Consider the following 26,424-nt stretch of genomic DNA (forward strand, 5'->3'; position numbering starts at 1 on the left):
GTTTAATCAAAATTGGGGTACCAAGGAAGTCAATATGTTCCCATATGTATTGTTACTGCTTTTAGAATAAGATTTTTAGCCAATATGAATGTTCAGTTCAAACTATGTGATAGCACATAGAATTTGAGTTGGCAACTGGACAAAGAAGGCAATGGCAACCCACTCCAGTACTCTTGCCGGGAAGGTCCCATGGATGGAGGAGCCCGGCAGGCTGCAGTCCACGGGATCGCTAGGAGTCGGACACGACTTCACTTTCATTTTCATGCGTTGGAGAAGGAAATGGCAACCCATTCCAGTGTTCTTGCCTGGAGAATCCCAGGGACTGGAGAGCCGGGTGGGCTGCCGTCTATGGGGTCGCACAGAGTCGGACACGACTGAAGCAACTTAGCAGAACGTATAATCTAGGTAAAGTTAATTATTAATTTGAGTAACTAATGGACTAAATAGATCTTTGCTTTTTCTTCTTTTTTTCCCCATTTTCTGACCGATCAGTTGAAGATAAACACATAGCTAATTTGAGTTTTGTTATAAAATTCATGAAGTTTCCTTTTATAACAAACTTTTATGTCCAAATTTTATTTCTTTCTCTGTTGCCTTCTTTAACCCACATCTTCCAATCTAAAGTAGATTTACTCTCCCTCCTTTTATTTTTAAATATTCTATAGCTCCCTGTATTGTATTTCAAGTGTCCTCACAATTTGGACTCACACACTTATCTCTGTGGTTATTCAAGCCTTTCCTCTCACAATAAACTCAGAGCAACACAAAAGCAGAAACTATGTTTATTTTCTTTACTGCTGCTGCTGCTGCTGCTGGTGCTAAGTCGCTTCACTCATGTCTGACTCTGTGCGACCCCACAGACGGCAGCCCACCAGGCTCCCCTGTCCCTGGGATTCTCCAGGCAAGAATACTGGAGTGGGTTGCCATTTCTTTCTCCAAGGCATAAAAGTGAAAAGGGAAAGTGAAGTCGCTCAGTCGTGTCTGACTCTTAGTGACCCCATGGACTGCAGCCTACCAGGCTCCTCTGTCCATGGGATTTTCCAGGCAAGAGTACTAGAGTGGGGTGCCATTGCCTTCTCTGTTTTTCTTTACTACTCCATAGCAATTACAACAATATCCTACAAAACTATGTTTTCCTTTTCTTTCTTTCTATCAACTTGATTTACACTATCATAATTTTTTCAGGTGCATAACATCGTGATTCAAAATGTTTATAGATTATACTCAATTTAAAGTTATTATAAAACACTGACTATATTCCCAGTGCTGTATAATACATCCTTGTAGGTTATTTGTTTTATGCATTTATTTTATACCTCTTAATCTTCTATCACTATGTTTCCCCTCCAGCCTTCCCTCTCCCCACCAGTAAGAGTAGTTTCCTCTTTGTGAGTCTGTTTATTATATTCATTTGCTTTATTTTTTAGGCTGCATATATAAAGTGAAAACATACAGTACTTGTCTCTCTCTATCTGACTTACTTCACTAAGTGCAATATCCTCCAGGTACTCCCATGTTGCTGCAAATGGTAAAATTTCAATCTTTTTATGGGTGAGTAGTATTCCATTGTGTGTGTATGTGTTTGTGTATGTGTATGGCATGTCAATTTATTCATTCACATGTCAATGAACATTTAGATTACTTCCATACCTTGGCTGCAGTACACAGTGCTGCTATAAACACTGACACACATGTATCTTTACAAATTAAGTGTTTTTCTTTTCTATGGATATGTACCCTGGAGAACAATTGCTAAATTGTATATTAATAACAGTTCTATGTTTAGTTTGTTGAGGAACCTCCAAACTGTTTTTTATAGTGTCTGTATCAATCTACATTCCCACCAACAGTCTACAAGGGTTCACTTTTCTCTACAATCTTGCTAACATTTGTTACTTCTGGTCTTTTTGATAATGGCCATTCTGATGGGTATGAGGTGATATCTCATTGCTCTTTTGAATTGCATTTCTCTAATGATTAGCAATGTTGAGCATCTTTGCATGTGCCTGCTGGTCACATACACGTCTTCTCTGGAAAAACGTATATTCAGATTTTCATATACCTTTTAATCAAGCTGTTTTATATTTTTATATTAAACTATATAAGCTATTAATATATTTGGAGTATTTTTTAACAGCCATATAATTTACAAATATTTCCATTCAGTAGATTATTTCTTCATTTTATTAATGTTTTCCTTTTGCATGTAAAAATTTTTAGGTTTAATTACCACCTGACCTGCCTCTTGAGAAACCTATATGCAGGTCAGGTAGCAACAGTTAGAACTGGACATGGAACAACAGACTAGTTCCAAATAGGAAAAGCAGTACATCAAGGCTGTATATTGTCACCCTGCTTATTTAACTTATATGCAGAATACATCATGAGAAACACTGGGCTGGAAGAAGCAGAAGCTGGAATCAGGATTGCCAGGAGAAATATCAATAACCTCAGATATGCAGATGACACCACCGTTATGGCAGAAAGTGAAGAGGAACTAAAAAGCCTCTTGATGAAAGTGAAAGAGGAGAGTGAAAAAGTTGGCTTAAAGCTCAACATTCAGAAAACTAAGATCATGACATCCAGTCCCATTAGTCAGTTCAGTTCAGTTCATTTACCATGAAGTGATCCAGTCCCATCACTTCATGGCAAATAGATGGAGAAACAGTAGAAACAGTGGCTGACTTTACTTTTGGGCTCCAAAATCACTGCAGATGGTGACTGCAGCCATGAAATTAAAAGACGCTTACTCCTTGGAAGGAAAATTATGACCAACCTAGACAGCATATTCAAGAAACAGAGACATTACTTTGTCAACAAAGGTCTGTCTAGACAAAGCTATGGTTTTTCCAGTGGTCATGTATGGATGTGAGAGTTGGACTGTGAAGAAAGCTGAGCGCCAAATAATTGATGTTTTGGAACTGTGGTGTTGGAGAAGACTCTTGAGAGTCCCTTGGACTACAAGGAGATCCAACCAGTCCATTCTGAAGGAGATCAGTCCTGGGATTTCTTTGGAAGGACTGATGCTAAAGCTGAAACTCCAATACTTTGGCCACCTCATGCAAAGAATTGACTCATTGGAAAAGACTCTGATTTTGGGAGGGATTGGGGGCAGGAGGAGAAGGAGACGACAGAGAATGAGATGGCTGGATGGCATCACTGACTCGATGGACGTGAGACTGGGTGAACTCCGGGAGTTGGTGATGGACAGGGAGGCCTGGCGTGCTGCAATTCATGGGATCGCAGGGAGTCGGACACAACTGAGTGACTGAACTAAACTGAACTGAGGCCTCATTTATTAATATTTGCTTGTTTCATTTGCCTCAGGAGACAGATCCAATAAGAATATTACTACAACTTATATCAAAGAGTTTTCTACCTATGTTTTCTTCTAGGAGTTTTATGGTTTCCAGTCTTATAGATCTTTAAACCGTTTCAAGTATTTTTTTATATGGTTGAGGAAATGTTCTGATTTCATTCTTTTACATGTGACTGACCAGTTTCCCAGCATCACTTATTGAAGACTGTCTTTTCCCCATCATATATTATTTTTATGTTTTTTACTGCTTTTGAATTCACTTTATTTTTATTGGAATATAATTACTTTATAATGCTGTATTGGTTTCTGGTGTACAATATTGTGAATCAGCCAGATATATATATATATATATATATATATATATATATATCTGTGCCTCCCTCCCACCCCCCAACTCCACCCCTCTAGATCATCCATGTGTATTCTTGCCTCCTTTCTTGTAGATCAACCTATTATAGGTGTGTGGGTTTATTTCTAAGCTCTCTATTCCATTCAATTGATTTCTGTGTCTGTTTTTGTGCCAATACAATACTATTTTGATTACTGTAGCTCTGTAGTATAGTCTGAACTCAAGGAGTGTGATACTTCCAGCTCTGTTCTCCTTTCTCAAAATTATTTTGTCTACTGGGTCTTCTGTGTTTTCATACCAATTTTTGAGATTATTTGGTCTAGTTCTGTGAAAAAGAAAACCTTGGTATTTTGATAGGAGCTGCACTGAATCTGTATATTGCTTTGGATGAAATGATCATATTAGCAACATTAATTCTTCCAATTCATGAACATAGTATATATTTCCATCTGTTTGAATCATCTTCAATTTCTTTCATCAGTATCTTAAAATTTTCCAAGTACAAATCTTTCATCTCCTTAGTTAGATTTATTCCTAGGTAGTTTGTCCTTTTTGATAGGATTGTTTTCTTATTTTCTCTTTCGGATAGTTTGTTGTTGTTGTTGTTGTTGTTGTTGTTGTGCAGTCACCCAGTTGTGTCCAAGTCTTTGTGACCTCGTGGACTGCAGCATGCCACACTTCCCTGTTCTTCACCATTTTCCAAAGATTGCTCAAACTCATGTCCCCTGAGTCAGGGATGCCATCCAACCATCTCATTCTCTGTTGTCCCCTTCTCCTCCCACCTTCAATCTTTCCCAGCATCAGGGTCTTTTCCAATAAGTCAGTTCTTTGCATCAGGTGGCCAAAGTAATAGAGCTTCGGCTTCAGCTTTAGCATCAGTCCTTCCAATGAATATTCAGGGCTGATTTCCTTTAGGATTGACTGGTTTGATCACCTTGCTATCCAAGTTTGTTGTTAGTGAATAGAAATGTAACAGATATTTGTATATCAGTTTTGTATTCTGCAACTTTACCAAATTCATTGATGAGGTGTAGTATTTTTTTTGCAGGTATCTTTAGGATTTTTTAAGTATAGTATCATGTCATCTGCAAATAGTGACAATTTTACCTCTTTTCCGATTTGTATACCTATAATTTATTTTTCTTGCCTGGCGACTGTGGCCAGAATTTCCAATAGTATGTTGAATAAAAGTGGAGAAAGTGAGCACCCTTGTCTTAGTCCTGATTTTAGTGTAAATGTTTTCAGCTTTTTACCATTCAGTATGATGTTAGCTTTGAGCTTATCATAATGGCCCTTAATATGTGAGGTTTGTTCCTTCTGTACCAACTTTTTGGAGTTTTTTCATAAATGCATGCTGAATTTTGTTGAATTCACAAGCTTTTTCTACATCTATAGAGATTATCATCATATGACTTTTAATTCTTTAATTTTTTAATGTGATAGATCACATCATTTGATCTGTGAATGCTGAACCAACCTGGCCTCTATAGGATAAATCTCACTTGATTGTGGTATATGATCCTTTTTATATACTGTTGAAATTGGTTTAGGGTTGAATTTGATTCATAGGATGAATTCATTGAATTCATTCATAGAATGAATTTGAAAGCATTCTTTCCTCTGCAAATTTCTGAAATAGTTTGAGAAGGATAGATTAACACCTGAACATTCTCTAAATATTTGGTGTAATTGAGCAGTGAAGTCACTTAGTCCTGGAATTTTGTTTGCTGAGAATTTTTTTATTAATGACTCAGTTTCATTACTGGAAATTTGCCTGTTCATATGTTCTAGTTCTTCCTGGTTCAGTCTTGGAAGATTGTACATTTATAGGAAATTGTCCATTTCCTGTAAGATGTCCACTTTATTGGCACATAATTATTTGTAGTAACCTCATATGATCCTTTACATTTCTGTGATGTTGGGTGTAACTTCCTTTTTGTTACTGACTTTATTGTTTCAGTACCTCTTACTTGGTTTCTTGTTATGACTGGCTAAAGGTTTATCAGTTTTGCCTACCTTTTCAAAAAACCAGCTTTTCATTTACTAAAAAAATTTTTTTCAGTCTCTATTTAATTTTTACTGCTCTAATCTTTATGACTTCTTTTCTTCTACTAACTTTGGGGTTTGTTTTTTCTTCTTTTACTGGTATAAGGTTAGGTTGTTTGCTGTGTACTCATTTAATTTGTCTGAAGGTATCTTTTTTATTTCTTCTTTGAAATAAAAGATTACGTGATTCACTTGTTTAGCAGCATACTGTTTAGACTTCCTGTGTTTGTGTATTTTTTGCAATTTTATCTTGTAGTTGATTTCTAGTCTCAAAGTATTATGGTCAGGAAAGATGCTTAATATGATTTCAATCCTCTTAAATTTACTGAAACTTTTGTGAACTATCATATAATCTATCTTGGAGAATGTAAAATCATGTTTCCCTTTGATGTGGATGTAAATTTTAAAAGATAGCCATTTTCCTTTTTGTAAATTCTACCATAGCATTGATGCTTCCTTAATTGATGTCTTGGAGATAGCCCAGCAGAAATCAGGGAAATGAAAACTTCCACAAGGAAGTTTGAGATATAAAGAAATAAGATAGTATGTTAATATAGGAAAACAAGAGAATGTTGAAAGGTCTCAAAACAGATCAATACCCAAAGGAAGGAAAATTTAAAGAAAGATGCTACATTGCATGGCAATATGTCTCTCTCCTTAACTCCAGGAACATCCACAGAGGAGGGAATGAAGCAGCATCTCAGGCAATTGTCAGTGAACAACTAGAGGAATTTCTTTCTTAAATAACAAATATTCATTCTCTTGTTATGTATTTACTCTATTTTCTCCACTCTCTTGCTGCCTTCGGCTGTGCCAGACAGGGCTGATCATGGTTATCTGGCACTACTAATAAAGAAGTTAAACGTAGCTTTTTATACTTCATAGACAATGAATGACCAAATAAAAAACTATCATCCTAAGCTAAAAAATAGGCATTTTTTAGTCATTATCATAAAAATCAGGAAAGAGATGGGAAAGTGGATGAAGTGTAGAAAGTCACAGGTCCTGAAATAAAAATAAAAAATAAAACAGACATCCTGGAGTGTGAAGTCAAGTGGGCCTTAAAAAGCATCACAAAGCAAGTAGAGGTGGTGGAATTCCAGCTGAGTTATTTCAAATCTTAAAAGATCATGCTCTTAAAGTGCTGCACTCAAAATTCTTAAAGAGATGAGAATACCAGACAACCTTACCTGCCTCCTGAGAAACCTGTATGTAGGTCAAGAAGCAACAGTTACAACCAGACATGGAAAGATGGACTGGTTCCAAACTGGAAAAGGAATACATCAAGGCTCTATACTGTCACTCTGTTTATTTAACTTATACGCAGAGCACATCATGTAAAATGCCAAGCTGGATGAAGCACAAGCTACAATCAAGATTGCTAGGAGAAATGTCAATAACATCAGATATGTAGATGACATCACCCTAATTGCAGAGAGCAAAGAAGAAGTAAAAAGCCCCTTGATGAAGGTGAAAGTGGAAAGTCAAAAGTCTGGCTTTAAATTCAACATCCAGAAAATGAAGCTCATGGAATCCAGTCCCATCACTTCATGGCAAACAGACGGGGAAATGATGAAAACAGTGACAGACTATTTTCTTGGGCTCCAAGAGCACTGTGGATGGTGACTGCAGCCATGAAATTAAAAGACACTTACTCCTTGGAAGAAAGGGTCTGACAAACCTAGACAGTGTATTAAAAAGCAAAGACTACTTTTTCAATAAAGGTCAATACAGTCAAAGATATGGTTTTTCCAGTGGTCATGGATGGATGTGAGAGATGGACCATAAAGAAGCCTGAAGAATTGATGCTTTTGAACTGTAGTGTTGGAGAAGACTCTGGAGAGTCCCTTGAACTTCAACAAAATAAACCCAGTCCATCCTAAAGGAAATCAACCATGAATATTCATTGGAAGGACTGATGCTGAAGCTGAAGCTCCAATACTTTGGCCACCTGATGCAAAGAGCCAACTCAGTAGAAAAGAGCCTGTTGCTAAGAAAGATTGAAGGCAAAAGGAGAAGGGGATGACAGAGGATGAGATGGTTGGATGGCATCCCCAACTCAGTTGACATGAATTTGAGCAAGCTCAGTGAATGGTGAAAGACAGGGCAGCCTGGCATGCTGCAGTCCATGGTGTCACAGATAGCTGGACATGACTGAGTGATTGAACAACAGTATCAACAACAACAGAAATAACACAAGTGGAAGTTTTTTTTTAAAGCTTATTTTATAAAATCCAACCATTTAAACAATCCTACCTTTATCTCATACACTGCAAAAATTGTAGGAAACAGTATAATATCATTCATAAAATAAGTATTTTGATGGCCATTTCTACAGATTGGCTGTAGTAAGTTTAGAGAGTTTAAGAACAGAGCAATCAAGGTGGCTTAGTACAAAATAATAAGTTGTTTACAAACACCTACTCATATTGTAACACTACTTACAACATTCACGGATTTTTTTCCACCAAAGTCCAAAATATATTTATTTTCATTCATGGTGTTTGTATATATAAATATTTTATTCATCCAAATTGTCCTCCAACTGAGGTTCTAGTTTCATCTATATTTAAAGACAACAGTACGTTAAAAAGAATACACTTGAATCAGTTCTGATGAGATGGATGAAACTGGAGCCGATTATACAGAGTGAAGTAAGCCAGAAAGAAAAACACCAATACAGTATACTAACACATATATATGAAATTTAGAAAGATGGCAATGATGACCCTGTATGCAAGACAGCAAAAAAGACACAGATGTGTATAGCGGACTTTTGGACTCAAGAGAGAGAGAGAGGGTGAGATGATTTGGGAGATTGGGATTGAAACATGTATAATATCATGTAAGAATCGAATCACCAGTCTATGTCCAATGCAGGATACAGCATGCTTGGGGCTGGTGCAAGGGGATGACCCAGAGAGATGTTATGGGGAGGGAGGTGGGAGGGGGTTCATGTTTGGGAATGTTGTACATCCGTGGTGGATTCATGTCAATGTATGGCAAAACCAATAGGGAATTGTAAAGTAAAATAAAGTAAAAATTTTAAAAATAAATAAATAAATAAATAAATAATAAAGACAACAGTATGCAGTGAATTACAAGCAAAGACCATGATTAAAAATGGTGCCATGCATAACCTAATTCTTATAGTTTATGATTGGTAAAGGAAGAAATCAAAAGTAACCACAATAAATGAAATTATTTGATATCGTGTATTACTGCTTATCTTATGCAAGCCCTATGTGCACACTTTTCATACTCTAACCAACTAAGTGACAGTAATCTCTATTGTGGGTGTGAGTTTCATAAAAGCATTGAAAGCAATTCTCATATCAGGATGAATCCAGGCTACTGAGCAAATCATCAGTGGTCTTATATGAACAACTCCTTCTCACTCCTGGACTATAGCTATCAAATGATTCCTTAGTCCCTTCCTCAGAGGCTATGACAAGAATGTTGAGAGAATGAAATACAAACTAGCCCTCTCTAATGCACTACGGTAATTTCAACACGATACAAAAAAAAGTGCACTTAACATTATTCTTAGAGAATGATTTGAGCCACTCTGGTTTTAACCTGTTATACAATGTCTCCCTACCATTTGGAGGAAAATAATACCGCCTACTCCCTGACACACACAAAATTTACTACTAATTATACTAGCTAACAGTAAAATAAAGCTGGCACTGGAGCACTCTTAAAATATTTCAAAAGCCATGACACATCCAATATAACTTGACGTTTCAAATTACTATCACAGAAAATATTACTTAAAATTCCTATCTACTTACAATGTTTCTAATAAACCCTTGAATGGTATTTTGGTTAATTTCTGATTCATTAAAGGAAAAATATAATTGAGGTTTTAGATAAAGTCTACCTTTTCAGATAATGCCTTCAGGTCAGCTAGGAAAGTGTGAATGCCTACCCTGTAATTTTTCAGAAGGTAACAACTGAGAAGCACATGCAGACATGATAATAATTAAGTTTCCTTGCCATGTTAAGGTATAGATAGAAAAGTCATAGTTTTCAGATATTTGGAGCATGTTACTTTCACACAACAGGCTGAAGAATAGTTTCCTAAAATAATAAACCACCCAAAGTCTCTTTTGCTCAACAAGCAGTTTATTTAAAAACCATATGAAAAAAAATGCTAGTTGTCCCATGGGCCTGGCCTGGCTTAGCCACATCAGAGATTCTGAATCCTCAGATTATTTTTAAGATGGTGTTTGTTACGCCACATTGGAAAAAACCAGTTAGTTTCATGTGTAAACTACAGCCATTAGATGTACTAATAAAAATTGTTGAGAAATAAGTATTGAATCATTATTATATTTTATTATATAATATTCAATAAAGGATTTCTTGAATATATGTTTTTGAATTGTAAAACGGCTATGATGTTTAATAGTACTCAAGTCATTTAGATACAATTAGCATGTAATTTTAGTGTTGGGACCTCAAAATTCACTTTGCACCCTGTTCTGTCTATATCCTTTACTGGCAGGGAGTTAATTTCTGCCTGATGCAGACAGAGCACTCATCTTTAAATACTTCCAATATCTAAGGTTTCCCATCATACCTCTTTCCAAAATCTCTAATTAGCCAAACTAAGTGTTCATATTTCTTTAACTATTCATCTTATAACAAGATTCCCAGAAATTTATGTTATCATGATTATCTCTCATATGCGTACTGTCATTTGATAACATTTCTTTAAAATATCCAGCTAAACATAATATTTTGCCTATAATATGAATAGCGTGGACTATATTGGGATGATTATTACCTCCCTTGACCCAAATGCAAAAGTCCTATTAACTCATCTTTAAGATCAATTCAGTTTTGTTTAACTATCTTCACATGTGTAGGCTTACATGGCATCTTTAACCAGGTGAGGCTCTTAGAAAGCCAGTGCCTTCACTCGGGTTCAGCTATAGAAACTTCTCAAAGTACTTAGATAATTTAAATATTGAGCCAAGATAATGACACCATGAATACATAAGAATGTCATCCCTGTTTTTCACATTTAGAAATACAAAGAAATATTTAGACAGGCTTTTCTAAATTGAAAAACATGTATAAAAGTAAAAAAATTAAAAGAAAGTTAATTTGTAGAAAAAAATATATATTGCCTACTATATTTGGAAGAAGTAAAGTGCTTTGGTGAAAGATATGCTTTAAAAATAATCCAAGATTTTAACAAACTCAAAATCAATCTCTTTATATTCTAAAGGCATAAATCTGCTTGAATGTTTTGCATAATTCTGCCAGAACTTTTCATATAATGGGATCTGCCTACTGATACTTTATGCTTATTACAAAACACACGAAACAAGAAATGAAGACCAAAGAACTTTTTTCTTATTGAGATCTGTCAAAGAATATATTAGAAAAATATGTGTTAAGACAGTGGAAAATAAAAAACAGTAAGGTTTTAAACTATATTCTACAAAACAAGCAGAAAATAAATCCAGTATTATGAGAAATATGTGGTCCCCGCATAATACATGTTGTATAGTTTTTCATATAGTCCTAAGGCTGAAAATAAACTCTCTAGGCATTTACGTCATTTAAATTATTTCTCAGAAAAGTTACCTCAAACCGTGGGATAGATTTTTTTTAGGTTTAACGATCATCATTTCTGTTTCCTCCCCATAATTTGCTCTTTCCTTTTTAAATCCTCTCCTTCCACCCATTTCTCTTGTCTTTTAAGGGCACAGAATGTTATCAAGTAGCAAAAGGCCAGAGGATGGATTTTGGCTATTGAATTTTAAAAAACTGAAGCAACTATAGTAATTAGTAGTCAATAAAATACTTTCAACCAAATAAAATTAATCTAGATACTGTTCTATATTTTTAAATGTCCTAAGGCAAACTTTCAGGATAAAAATGCTACAACTTCACATCAGTACTAATCTTAATGCCACAACTTATATTAGAGAAAGCATTATTCACAAAAGACAAGTTAAGACTGAATTAAATCACAGTGATTAATTTGCTTGTGGGTTTAAAGCTAAATTCAAAAAAATCTATAAACTAAATATGTGGAAGCAGTAGAATGAAATCTCAGTAATTGGGGTGAAGGTTTTCTCTAATTAGCTGCAATGCATCATTAAATTCTATAATACCAGCAGCTGAAAAAATATATATAGCTGTTTTAAAACTAACAAGAGAAGCATTAGAACAAAGATTTTTTTTCACACATTAGTTTTATTCCAGAAAATAATACTGAAGTGGGTAGTAGCCATTCCCTTCTCTAGGGGATCTTCCTGACCCAGAGGTCAAACCTGGGTCTCCTGCATTACAGACAGATTTTTTTAAGATCTGAGCCACCAGAGAAGCCCAGTGTCAAACAGCATAACTCTTAAAAACCAGGTGCTGTTTACTAAAGCTATCTTCAAGTAAATCCATATTTCTAAGATTATTTCTACAACTATAAGATTTATGTGATTACTGTCATCAAACTTTCATTTTCTTTCTTCTATCCTATTTTAACAGGCTCAACCAATGTCATTTCTATTATCAAAAGTAAAGATGAATTATATAACAGATAGATATACAATGGATGAATGGAAGGATGGATGGATTAGATAAATAAGATGAAAAGAGAGACAAGAGAGGAACAGAAAAGATAGAAAGCTTTATTATGAAAGCCAAATAAGCTTACTGGTTGCCATTTTGAAAATAATTTATAAAGGGACAGGGGAGGATGAACAGATCAATCACTTGGCTACAAAATAACATACACAGGACAAAAGAGAGTGACTTTAGCCAAGTAATAGCAATGGAGGTGGTGAGAAATAGAGATGGAGCCAACAGGATTTTGGTGGAAGTTTCAATGTAGGAGGTTTGTCCTAAACAGCTGAGGAGTGGAGTTTCTATGAATTGCACTGGGGAAGAATGTCAGTGGAGTTGGTTTATGGGAGATGATTAGGAGTTCAGTTCTGGACAACTTCATTGGATATGAGTAGGCAGTCGAATAGGGGAATCTGTGGATCAGAGAATAGGTCCAGGATGATTAGGTACACTAGGGTGGTGTTAGCATATATTATTATAGTCATCAGATTGTATGATATCACTAAAGGAGAGATTCTAGACAGAAGAGGGTAGAGGCATAGTGACTGAGGTCTAGATATTTCCAAATTTTGTATATTTTCTTGGTCAAACTGCTTTCAAAAGAAGTGCCCTACTAAACTACATATAGACCAGAATAACATAATAGTATCAGTCACTACAGTCTATGTTAATATTGGGAATTATCTTTAACAGTCTCTTGTTCCTTAGGTATTTATTCATTACAAGTGAAAGGAAGACATTTTGTATGTTTATTAGTAATTTTTGTATTTTTGGCTTCTATAAGTTATCCTGCAAACAAAAAAATATATGGGGATAATAAGATTAAACTTATTATAAAAATATATAAAATATATATAACTTATATAAAATTATATTCTAATTTTTTCTATTGCTCTGTAAGTCACTTTACATATTAAGGCAAAAGTACAAAGTCAAGAAACACCTGGAGTAACAGGCAAATTTGGCCTTGGAGTACAGAATGAAGCAGGACAAAGGTTAACAGGGTTCTGCCAAGAGAACGCATTGGTCATAGCAAATATCCTCTTCCAACAATACAGGAGAAGACTCTACACATGGACATCACCAGATGGTCAACACCAAAATCAGATTGATTATATTCTTTGCAGCCAAAGATGGAGAAGCTCTATACAGTCAACAAAAACAACACCAGGAGCTGACTGTGGCTCAGATCATGAACTCCTTATTGCCAAATTCAGACTGAAATTGAAGAAAGTGGGGAAAACCACTAGACCATTCAGGTATGACCTAAGTCAAATCCCTTATGACTATACAGTGGAAGTGAGAAATAGATTTAAGGGACTAGATCTGATAGACAGAGTGCCTGAAACTATGGATGGAGATTCATGACATTGTACAGGAGACAGGAATCAAGACCGTCCCCAAGAAAAAGAAATGCAAAAAAGCAAAATGGCTGTCTGAGGAAGCCTTACAAATAGCTGTGAAAAGAAGAGAAGTTAAAAGCAAAGGAGAAAAGGAAAGATATTCCCATTTGAATGCAGAGTTCCAAAGAATAGCAAGGAGAAATAAGAAAGCCTTCCTCAGTGATCAATGCAAAGAAATAGAGGAAAACAACAGAATGGGAAAGACAAGAGACCTCTTCAAGAAAATTAGAGATACCAAGGAAATATTTCATGCAAAGATGGGCACAATAAAGGAAAGAAATGGTATGGACCTAACAGAAGCAGAAGATATTAAGAAGAGCCAGCAAGAATACACAGAAGAACTGTACAAAAAAGATCTTCATGACCCAGATAATCACGAAGGTATCACACTCATCTAGAGCTGGACATCCTGGAATGTGAAGTCAGGTGGGCCTTAGGAAGCATCACCACGAACAAAGCTAGTGGAGGCGATGGAATTCCAGTTGAGCTATTTCAAATTCTAAAAAATGATGTTGTGAAAGTGCTGCACTCAATATGCCAGCAAGTTTGGAAAACTCAGCAGTGGCCACAGGACTGGAAAAGGTCAGTTTGTATTCCAATCCCAAAGAAAGGCAATGCCAAAGAATGCTCAAACTACTGCATAATTGCACTCATCTCACATGCTAGTAAAGTAATGCTCAAAATTCTCCAAGCCAGGCTTTAGCAATACATGAACCGTGAACTTCCAGATGTTCAAGCTGGTTTTAGAAAAGGCAGAGGAACCAGAGATCAAATTGCCAACATCTGCTGGATCATTGAAAAAGGAAGAGAGTTCCAGAAAAATATATATTTCTGCATTATTGACTATGCCAAAGCCTTTGACTGTGTGGATCACAATAAACTGTGAAAAATTCTGAAAGAGATGGGAATACCAGACCAACTGAATGCCTCTTGAGAAACCTGTACACAGGTCAGGAAGCAACAGTTAGAACTGGACATGGAACAACAGACTGGTTCCAAATAGGAAAAGGAGTACGTCAAGGTTGTATATTGTCACCCTGCCTTTTTAACTTATATGCAGAGTACATCATGAGAAACGCTGGGCTGGAGGAAGCACAAGCTGGAATCAAGATTGCCGGGAGAAATATCAATAACCTCAGATATGCAGATGACACCACCCTTATGGCAGAAAGTGAAGAAGAACTAAAGAGCCTCTTGATGAAAGTGAAAGAGGACAGTGAAAAAGTTGGCTTGAAGCTCAACATTCAGAAAACTAAGATCATGGCATCCATTCCTATCACTTCATGGCAAATAGATAGAGATACAGTAGAAACTGTGGCTGACTTTACTTTTCTGGGCTTCAAAATCACTGCAGATGGTGACTGCAGCCATGAAATTAAAAGACACTTACTCCTTGGAAGGAAAGTTATGACCAACTTAGACAGCATATTAAAAAGCAGAGACATTACTTTGCCAACAAAGGTCCGTCTAGTCAAGGCTATGGTTTTTTCTGTGGTCATGTATGGATGTGAGAGTTGGACTATAAAGAAAGCTGAGCACAGAAGTATTGATGCTTTTCAACTGTAGTGTTGGAGAAGACTCTTGAGAGTCCCTTGGACTGCAAGGAGATCCAACCAGTCCATCTTAAAGGAGATTAGTCCTGGGTGTTCATTGGCAGGACTGATGTTGAAGCTGAAACTCCAATACTTTGGCCACCTGATGCAGAGAGCTGACTCATTTGAAAAGACCCTGATGCTAAGAAAGATTGAAGGTGGGACAAGAAGGAGATGACAGAGGATGAGATGGTTGGATGGCATCACCAACACGATGGACATGGGTTTGGGTGGACTCTGGGAGTTGGTGATGGACAGGGAGGCCTGGCATGCTGCGGTTCATGGGGTCGCAAAGATTCGGACACAACTGAGCAACTGAACTGCACTGAACTGAATTTATTTTAATATTTTTACTTATTTCTTTAAAAATATTTTCATGTGAATAAAAATTTTATTTCAATTTTAATATTCCCTTCATCTTTTTTCCCTAACACTCCATTTTCCATCAATATTCTACCAATCAGTAGTATATTCCTGTGACCACAAATAGTGAATAGCAAACAACAAAAAAAATGTCCATACTGAAACTACATTGTGGATGCACTTCTTTACACACCCAATTCCAGTGCATTATACCCTAACTGTATCATGAAGCAGACAGGTGAGTAGGTACTAGAGGGAAAGCTTGTGAGAATCTGTTGATTCCATTATTCCCAGCATCTGGGAATTCAGAGAGAAAAAGGAACTAGAAGATCAGATCTGTACCAGATCTGTGGCATAGGCTCTGGGTTTATGTAAAGAGCTATCATTCCAACATTTTACTGATGTTTTCTGTCAGCTACCATTAGACCCCACTGAATTTTCTGGAAAAAAAAAGCTTCTGACCAAGACACTGATTGACAAGGTAGATGGTTGCCTCTGAGCTCAGTTTCACTGAGTGTGGACCTCAAAGAATATCCTGCATTTGGCAATTTAAACACTGATTCCCACATGCACCTCTGAGGAAGCCTTTTTCCTTCTTTGATTCCCTCACTAATAACCTTATATCAGTTCAGGCACACATTAATCAAATTCCACAGATGTGCAATTTGTCCTTTCCCCTCTGTGGTCACATAGTCCACATTAAGGGACCATTTAATTGCATCTTGCAAACTGTGGAAGAATGAGCAAATAATTCCCTCTTTCATAATTCTTCCACACAGCTATCCTCCAGAATCTCACTTGCACTCTCTGCAGGCTTCAGTCCTTCAACTCTTACTTTTCAAGTCCATTCCCTTCAACTCCCCTCAGCCGTTCTGCCCCTAACAACAGCTGTTCTGGCTTAAAACTTCCTACTTGCTTCATGAAATTCCCCTAACTAAAAATCTACTTTGTTCATTGGTTCTTTCACCATGACACTGAAAGGTTGCTTGTTGAGACGGTCTGAAAGAAATTCTATGTCAACCTCCTATGATTAAAAACACAAAATGTGGGAAATGATTTGTTGTTGTTTTTCATTCGCTCAGTCATGTCCAACTCTTTGTGACCCCATGGCCTGCATCATGCCAGGCCTCTCTGTCCTTCACCATCTCCTGGAGCTTGCTCAAATTCATGTCCATTGAGTCAGTGATGACATCCAACCATCTCGTCCTCTGTCATCCCCTTCTCTTCCTGCCTTCAATCTTTCCCAGCATCAGAGTCTTTTCTAATGAGTCAGTTCTTCGCATCAGCTGGCCAAAGTATTGGAGCTTCAGCTTCAGCATTAGTCTTTCCAATGAATATCCGGGACTGATCTCCTTCAGGATGGACTGGTTGGATCTCCTTGTAGTCCAAGGGACTCGCAAGAGTCTTCTCTAATACCATAGTTCAAAAGCATCAATTCTTCAGCGCTCAGCCTTCTTTATGGTCCAACTCTCACATCCATATATGACTACTGGTAAAACTATAGCTTTGACTATATGGACTTTTGTTGGCCAAGTTATGTGCTGATTACCATATGTCAAAAATGTGCTGATTACCAAATGTACTGATTACCATATGTCAAAAATCAGTACCAAAAAATAAAGCCTTCATCAATGCTTATAAAGTGAAATAGTTCAAGATCAGTTTTCTCTAAAATTCTTATATGCAAGCCCTACTTGTCATTCTCTACGTTTGATGTGAATCAGCTGGGTATAGGAAGTTAGGACTTTTTAATTTGACTTTATTTATCATGAGAGGACTTTGATTTCTTCTTTCACCCTGGTATAAGTTAGATCGTAAAAATTTAGAGATTCCATGAAAAGACAAGAAAGAATTTAGCAATGTCAGGTGGATTCTAGAGGTGGTATTCATTTCATAAGTTTTGTAAAGAAATGGGAAAAACAAAGAATTTTAAGTTGCATTATAAAACATAAAAGTGAGAGAAGAGGAATTTAAGTAGAGGGTAAAATAGAAGACACATAACCTTTTAGTTATAATCAAGGACATTTCTAAATTCTAAATGAGCGAAGTGTCAAAAGCGAAATCAGGAATAAAATCTAGCAGGAGAAATGGCAACACTGTTAGCATTTTTGAGGAATTTGGAAAATTATTCTGAGTGTAATGAGAGTGTTTTAGGCAAATGAAGTAATCAGTTGTTTTCAGGAACCACAATCCCTAAATTAAGTGTGATGACTACTAGTACTAATTGATGATTAATGGTTGACTGCTTTCTACCTTCTAAGTGCTAAGTAATATGACTGACTGATATTTGCTTGTGAAAAACAGAATAACAATAATATACAAGTAATATGTGAGTGACAAAGTTACATGCATCTGAAGATCCTATTGAAACATAAAATAAGTAACAAAAACAGTTATAATAATCCATACCTTTTCTGTGTCAATGCCTTTCGACATGGACCATGTTGAGACAATATAATCCATGACTCGTTCACTAAGGCCTTTGGGGACCTGATAGAGTTTCAGAAAGTCCCGTACATTATTTAGCATCTCATGGTATCGGTTGGTGTTGGCATACATTTGCTGGAAAATTGTGGTAACATTTCCAAAAATAGTTGCATAAAGAAGAGCTGAAAGAGAAGAAATGATGAAAATAAAACAAATATCCCAAGTGAAAATAAATGTTATGAATACTGTCCAGATCAATAAATTATCTGACAAAGATACCTTAGTAAACTTTTCAGGATTATGCATGATAACTCCCTGAGAAGAGTGCCTACAATTTGGTGTTCACTCAGTAAATCTTATCTTTAGTATGATAAACATGATTTTATGAGTGACCACCAGCTAGTCAATTTGGTAAAACATGAAGGTGATTGATAGATTTCATGAAGAATTAGATGATCCAAGTTTATGATTTGCCTCCTAGCCTTATCACTAAAATTATCCTCCAGCCCTGTCTCCCTGAATGAAGCTTAATCAATTTAAAATTTTGAGGAATTGATGATTCAGTTTAGAAATATATGCTCATTCTCATTGCATGCTTCTTCCAGCTTATGGAATATTTCCCTGCTTATCAATATTTTTGACAGAATATCAAAAATATAGGATGAGAAGGCAAATCAAGGTGTTTCATTTCTAGAAGATTCTAGGAAGAAACAGAATTGGAATTAACAGCTACAATAAAACTTTTGGAGTGCCTATAATTTCTACTTATTAAATTTATGTCAGTAATCCAGTACTGTAAGGGTTTTTTTTTACTTCATTATTTTAAGAATAACTTGTAACCTGCAAACCACTGTTATCTATCTACAGTAGCTAAAGAAAAGTATAAGGTGTTCTAATGCCCCTGATTACTACTTCCTCCATCAACCAATAATGTACCAACTCCTCTTTCTCCAGATCTATCAGGTTACTAATGTTGACCCGATCTTGAAAAAACTTTCAAAAGCAGTGGAGTTCAGAGCCAAATAAATACATCTTCAATCACACACCACTCCTAACCTATCCTGTCCCTTTAGTTTTATCCCTTAACAGCCCTCTTTTGAAAAGAAGGCACTATTTTATTCCCTTTAATATTCAGTAAACACTATGTTTAATAACCATACTTATTGCAAAAGCATTTCACAAATAAGTAGAATATCAGGTGATAATCACTTCCATTCTTGTTCCTCTAAGCATTTGAAAAAATAATTCCTCTGAACAAAATGTATGAACTGTTTCATTTCACAGTTTCATCAATCAAATTCCACTTGATGGAAAGAGTATTATATCAAACCAGTGAACCAACTTAAGATCCTCAATCTATTTTCAGAAAATCACTTGTTTTCTTTAAGAACAGTGGCTCTTTGAGCATAACAAATTAAAATTTCACAATAAGAAGCTATGATTTTACAAGCAGTTGCTCAGGTTCTTTTTTAAATCACTTTTAAGGGTTTTTTTTTGGTCTGTTTTTATGAGGGGGGGGTTGCTATTATTTTGGGATGTTGGTGTCAGCACAGAACAATTTTTAAGATAGACAATATTTTGCTAAAACTAAGTAGGAAGAATATAATGCTGACACTTCTCAACAAGATCTTTAAATCATTGAATATTTATATTTAAAAACAACAAAAAAGTAGAGGTAATCACAGACTTAAAACTCTATTCCTCACTGTTGGTATTAAGAAAGATAAGCACAGAAATAATGTGAACAAACTAATGGTAGAAGAATCATATAACAAACATGGAATTTTGAATTTCCAAGAAAGTGACATGAAGAGAATTTGTTTTTTAAATAATGAGCTTTTTACAGGTTAATTAAATAATGCTACAGTCATGCTTTTGAATAGCCTCCAGCTATTTTAAGATGTCAGTGAATATTACAGAACTATTATTTTGACATGTTCAACTTGTTTGGCTCCCTAAAATGCTTGTAATATGCTCTATTTGCCAAAGTGTCTTACTACTGCCTTTTAGTTAAACAAATTACCACACATTTCATCTTTTGGGGTACATTAAATATGCACACATTCTAGTCATATGAATAGCTTAAGCACTGAAATATGAATAAAACTGTCAAGGTATTTATAGTTTTCAGCATGAATAAATGAAGGATATAATCAACATCCCATTAAGCTGGGTATATTACAAAGATATCTTCTGCCTCCAGCTTTCATGTGAGTGTGGTATCCTATACTGAGTAAGATTAATCAAGGTCATAATTTAAGGTAAGACATTCAACTATATACATATAATTATGTGCATGCATATATGTATATATAATATATGTAATTTATATGTATAAATACATATGTATATTTGTACATACATACATATTTGTGATACATATAATATGTACATAATTATATATACATAATACATACATAATTATGTATAAATTTTTTACTTTGAAATGTTACAAAAATCAGCAGAAAGCTCACATATACCCATATGCAGCTCTCTCAATTATGACATCCTACAGAACTATAAGAATCTGCCCACCAATGCAAGAGATGTAAGAGATACAGGTTCAATTCCTGGGTCGAGAAGATCACCTAGAGGAGGAAATAGCAATCCACTCCAATATTCTTGCCTAGAGAATCCCATGGACAGAATTGGAGGGCTACAGTCCATGGGGTCACAAAGAGTCGGACATGACTTAGTGACTGAACAACAAAAACAAACAGACATTATATTTAACTAGTATTTTGCATTCAGTCATTTTGGGGGTATACAACATTATATAAGTTTTATCATCTATACAAATCCAAGTAATATATGTATATTTTTAAAAAGAGAAATCACTTCTTCTAAAAAAATATTTTCAACATTTAAGACTAGTGCACATTCCATAAACTATGGTGACAGCAAGTATGACATTCCATGGCAAGAACAATACCGCTTCCCACCACAGTTTCTGTTCACAGGATAAAAGAGTACATCCTTAAGGAAAGTGACCATGGAACATGACACCCAACAATGAAAGAAATCGATCTCAATAGAAACTAGCTCTAGGCTGCTAACTCCTAAAGTAATAACCTCTCTTGAACTACAGATGCACAGATATCCTTGAATGTCTAATGCCATTCAAATCTAACATGTTCACAAGAGAATTCATTTACCACTACCTTCTCTTCAACAACCAAGTGCATTTTTCATCTCATTAAATTGCAAAGCCACACCTATTTCCTCAGATTAAAGCTACAGAGTCTTTCTTCAATTCACTCCTTGATTCATCTAATCTACTCCATTATCAATTCTTATCGGCTCTACCTTCAAAATAGAGCCTCAATTCAATTTCTCTCACCACCTCTACCAGCATTCTTGTCTCCTTTAAGAGTACATGCTTTCCCACTGACTAGCTAAGTGTCTTTGGACCAGTTACTAGAACTCTTGAGTATTCTATTTCCTCTCTTTCAACTTTACAGTTACTCTAGACTCCTTACAAAGGAGTTGTGCTAACTAAGATAACTCATATAAAATAGTTTTAAAAGAGTCCAATACGGAGTAAGCATCCATGAAATGTTATGTATATATCAGCATCATCATCATGGAAATAGCTTCCAAACAATTGACTTTCATTCAGCAGAAAAAACATCCCCTTCCTTCAGCATCAGTCTCCACCCCCTTTAATGTCTTTGTTCCTAAACTTATTCATCACTACTTTAATTTATATGACATATTTATCTGTTGATATCTACCTTCCCAATTAGAGACGCAAAATCCGTAAATACTAGCCTGGCCCTTCTTTCTTTTTTGCTCACTGCTGAATTTCCAGAACAAAGATCAGTTCCTGGAACATTATAGGTATTTAAGTATTTTTCTTCAGTAAACTGACACACCAAAAACCTAGGAAAAAATTTTTTCAGAAACATTCTTCTTTTCAAATCAAAGTTTCACTACTGGTGACACAAAAACACAGAAGAAGTACACATTCTTAATGCACGTGAGAAAATAAAGTATCAAGAAACTAAGGTGATACATGTCCTGGCCATATTAAGATAGTAAATGAATTGGGAAGTCCTATTATCATTCATCAAACACGAATGCTCTTGCTTGACCCGGCAAGGTTTGTAGGGGACTATTATATAACTTTATACTTTGAATGGGATGCCATAGAGGTAATTTTCCTATTTTACTTCCTGAAGGCTCAGGTGATAAAGCATTGGCCTACAATGCGGGAGACCCGGCTTCAATCCCTGGGTCAGGAAAGTCTCCTGTAGAAGGAAATGGCAACCTACTCCAGTATTCTTGTCCACCCCCCCCAAAAAAAAGGGGATCAAAGAAATATATTTTGGAACTTCCCTGGTGGCTCAGATGGTAAAGTGTCTGCCTACAATCCGGGAGACCCAGGTTCGATCACTGGGTCGGGAAGATCCCCTGCAGAAGGAAAAAGCAGCCCACTCCAGTACTCTTACCTGAAAAATCCCATGGATGGATGAGACTGGTGGGCTACAGTCCATGGCATCGCAAAGAGTCGGACACGACAGCGATTTCACTTTCATTTTCACTTTCTTTGAATGGGATGCCATAGAGGTAATTTTCCTACTTTACTACTAATAATTTGATTGACCAGTTAAAATTTGTTAAGCCTCTTTTTATATGCTCTCCTGTAGCCTTTTAAGCTTGATACAATTTAAGACAAGCCCAGTTTTACTAGCTTATCATATTTAAGTGCTTCCCTCCTGGCTCAGCTGGTAAAGAATGCACCTCCAATATGGAAGACCTGGGTTCAGTCCCTCGATTGGGAAGATCCTCTGCAGTAGGGAAAGGCTACCCACTCCAGCATTCTGGCCTGGAGAATTCCATGGACTGTATAGTCCATGGGATCACAAAGAGTTGGACGCGACTAAGTGACTTTCACTTTCACATCATATTTAAAGACTTGGTAATTCTGACATCAGTTCAGTTCGGTTCAGTCACTCACTCGTGCCCGACTCTTTGCGACTCCATGAATCGCAGCACGCCAGGCCTCCCTGTCCATCACCAACTCCCGGAGTTCACTCAGACTCATGTCCATCAAGTCCGTGATGCCATCCAGCCATCTCATCCTCGGTCGTCCCCTTCTCCTCCTGCCCCCAATCCCTCCCAGCATCAGAGTCTTTTCCAATGAGTCAACTCTTTGCATGAGGTGGCCAAAGTACTGGAGTTTCACCTTTACCATCATTCCTTTCAAAGAAATCCCAGGGCTGATCTCCTTCAGAATGGACTGGTTGGATCTCGGTGCAGTCCAAGGGACTCTCAAGAGTCTTCTCCAACACCGCAGTTCAAAAGCATCAATTCTTCGGTGCTCAGCTTTCTTCATAGTCCAACTCTCACATCCATATATGACCACTGGAAAAACCATAGCCTTGACTAGACGGACCTTTGTGGCAAAGAAATGTCTCTGCTTTTGAATATGCTATCTAGGTTGGTCATAACTTTTCTCCCAAGGAGTAAGTGTCTTTTAATTTCATGGCTGCAGTCACCATCTGCAGTGATTATGGAGCCCCCCAAAATAAAGTCTGACACTGTTTCCACTGTTTCCCCATCTATTTGCCATGAAGTGATGGGACCAGGTGCCATGATCTTCGTTTTCTGAATGTTGAGCTTTAAGCCAACTTTCACTCTCCTCTTTTATTTTCATCAAGAGGCTTTTTAGTTCCTCTTCACTTTTTGCTATAAAAATGGTATCATCTGCATATCTGGGGTTATTGATATTTCTCCCAGCAATCTTGATTCCAGCTTATGCTTCTTCCAGCCCAGTGTTTCTCATGATGTACTCTGCATATAAGTCAAATAAGCAGGGTGACAGTATACAGCCTTGATGTACTCCTTTTCCTATTTGGAACCAGTCTGTTGTTCCATGTCCAGTTCTAACTGTTGCTTCTTGATCTGCATACAGGTTTCTCAAGAGGCAGGTCAGGTGGTCTGGTATTCCCCTCTCTTTCAGAATTTTCCACAGTTTATTGTGACATATATACTGTAAATATCATACCTAAAAGCCCTATAGTTTTCTTATTCACCGTAAGGGGATTATTTTAAAGACAATTATATTAGATTAAAGATGGCTATAATTGTCTGACACTCTTCCCATAGATAGCCATAGTCTTTTTTCCTTTCCCTTGAATCTAGGCGTACTCTATTAACTATTTCACTAACGGATTATGGTAACTATAATCACATGCCAATATCTGGGCCCATGCCTTATGAAACTAGAAATTTCTCATTCCTCACTACTAAAATACCCACTAAAATAACTAGAATATAGTTTCTGTGTTGTGAAGGAGTCTGAATATTCCTCTGGAAAGGTCCACATGGAGAGAAATCAAGGCCCCTGGCCAAGAGTCTTGGCTGAGCTCCCAGCTAAACAATGGCCTTAGGCTTAACAATTTTAACTATGGATATAAGAAGACATTTCTGATAACACTTAAGGCAGGGTGGATGGTTCAACCATCACTTCCCCTTCTATTTATACTGATATTTAATAATGATAGTTAAGATGGGAAGGAAAATGTCCTATCAATCTATGATTCCGTATGCAGCACATAGCTTGACAACATCAGCTTACTAGCCATGTATGTGGCTGAGCCAACTAAGAAGTGAATTTTTCAGACCCACTCAAGCAAACCCAGCAATAACATATGTGCCAGAAATAAGTCATGCCTTCCTAGCCCTGCATGAATTATAGATTCGTGAGTGAAATAAATGGCTATTCTTGTCTTAAGCCACTAATTTTGATTATTTATGTAACTCTAATGTTCTAATAAACAGTTTTATGAATAGTTGATTCTCAACTGATTAGTAAACCTGAGAGAGGAGAGTAGTGAGTTCCTTATGATATACATCAGTCTAATAGCATATTTAGGAAAAATAAATTTTAATATACTTTATTGAATATATCTTAATACTCAAAAATATCCATTATTTTTATAATATAAACATTGAAGTCATGAATGAATGCTTTCAAAAATAAACAAAGTTTAAATGATTGAATAATGTCATATAACTTAATCCCAGATTTCATTCATGCATTGCTTAATTCCATGGATATTCATTGAACATCTATTATATGCCTCCACTGCAATAGTCACTAACAATAAAACATAATCTCTGTTCTCAAGTAGTACTTACTACTTCCAAAGGAAAAGTGTTAATCCTTAATTCTCCAAAATCATAGCCTTTGAAAGAAAACTAGTGATCATCATATCCTTTTCATAGTTTACAAAAATTCACAAATGAACTTATACCAATACCAACTATATAAATTAAGTATAGTTTATTTCTCATGGTTAAACAACTGGCAGCGTCAAACAGAATCTGTATTGAGCTAATTAATTGTAACTTTACCTACACTCTTATAAGTTGCACAGAATAACAGATCAGATGATGATATCCAGTTCTCTGAATAAATTATGTTCTCAGTCACTTCATTTTGTTTGCTCCTTAGGTCACGCTGCAGCCATTCACCTTCTTATAACAATTTATATTTTCTAGACTTTTTGTGCCCATTCATGTTGACATCAAACATTTATTTTTCCTAGTTATCTCTTTTATAAATCTTGGCAAGTAATCATTAGCCTTAAACTATGTAGTTTAAAATACTTATATAAGGATTTTTGCATCTATGTTCATCAGTGATATTGGCCTGTAGTTTTCTTTTTTTGTGGCATCTTTGTCAGGTTTTGGTATTAGGGTGATGGTGGCCTCATAGAATGAGTTTGGAAGTTTACCTTCCTCTGCAATTTTCTGGAAGAGTTCAAGTAGGATAGGTGTTAGCTCTTCTCTAAATTTTTGGTAGAATTCAGCTGTGAAGCCCTCTGGACCTGGGCTTTTGTTTGCTGGAAGATTTCTGATTATAGTTTCAATTTCCATGCTTGTGATGGGTCTGTTAAGATTTTCTATTTCTTCCTGGTTCAGTTTTAGAAAGTTGCACTTTTCTAAGAATTTGTTCATTTCTTCCACGTTGTCCATTTTATTGGCATATAATTGCTGACAGTAGTCTCATGATCCTTTGTATTTCTGTGTTGTCTGTTGTGATCTCTCCATTTTCATTTCTAATTTTATTAATTTGATTTTTCTCCCTTTGTTTCTTGATGAGTCTGGCTAATGGTTTGTCAATTTTATTTATCCTTTCAAAGAACCAGCTTTTGGCTTTGTTGATTGTTGCTATGGTCTCTTTTGTTTCTTTTGCATTTATTTCTGCTCTAATTTTTAAGATTTATTTCCTTCTACTAACCCAGGGGTTCTTCATTTCTTCCTTTTCTAGTTGCCTTAGGTGCAGAGTTAGGTTATTTATTTGACTTTTTTCTTATTTCTTGAGGTATGCCT

General features: G+C 36.1%; 1 protein-coding gene across 1 annotated transcript in view; it reads right to left on the reverse strand.

The window, feature by feature from the left end:
* Positions 1 to 26,424, reverse strand: part of KCNH5 (potassium voltage-gated channel subfamily H member 5) — a 387,182-nt gene that overhangs the window by 137,681 nt on the left and 223,077 nt on the right. The window contains exon 8 of the mRNA XM_069596769.1: positions 18,064 to 18,263. Within this exon, the coding sequence (XP_069452870.1) occupies positions 18,064 to 18,263 (200 nt within the window). The remainder of the gene's footprint in view (positions 1 to 18,063; positions 18,264 to 26,424) is intronic.

Source organism: Ovis canadensis, chromosome 7 (assembly GCF_042477335.2).
Source record: "Ovis canadensis isolate MfBH-ARS-UI-01 breed Bighorn chromosome 7, ARS-UI_OviCan_v2, whole genome shotgun sequence".
NCBI classification, from domain to species: Eukaryota; Metazoa; Chordata; class Mammalia; order Artiodactyla; family Bovidae; genus Ovis; species Ovis canadensis.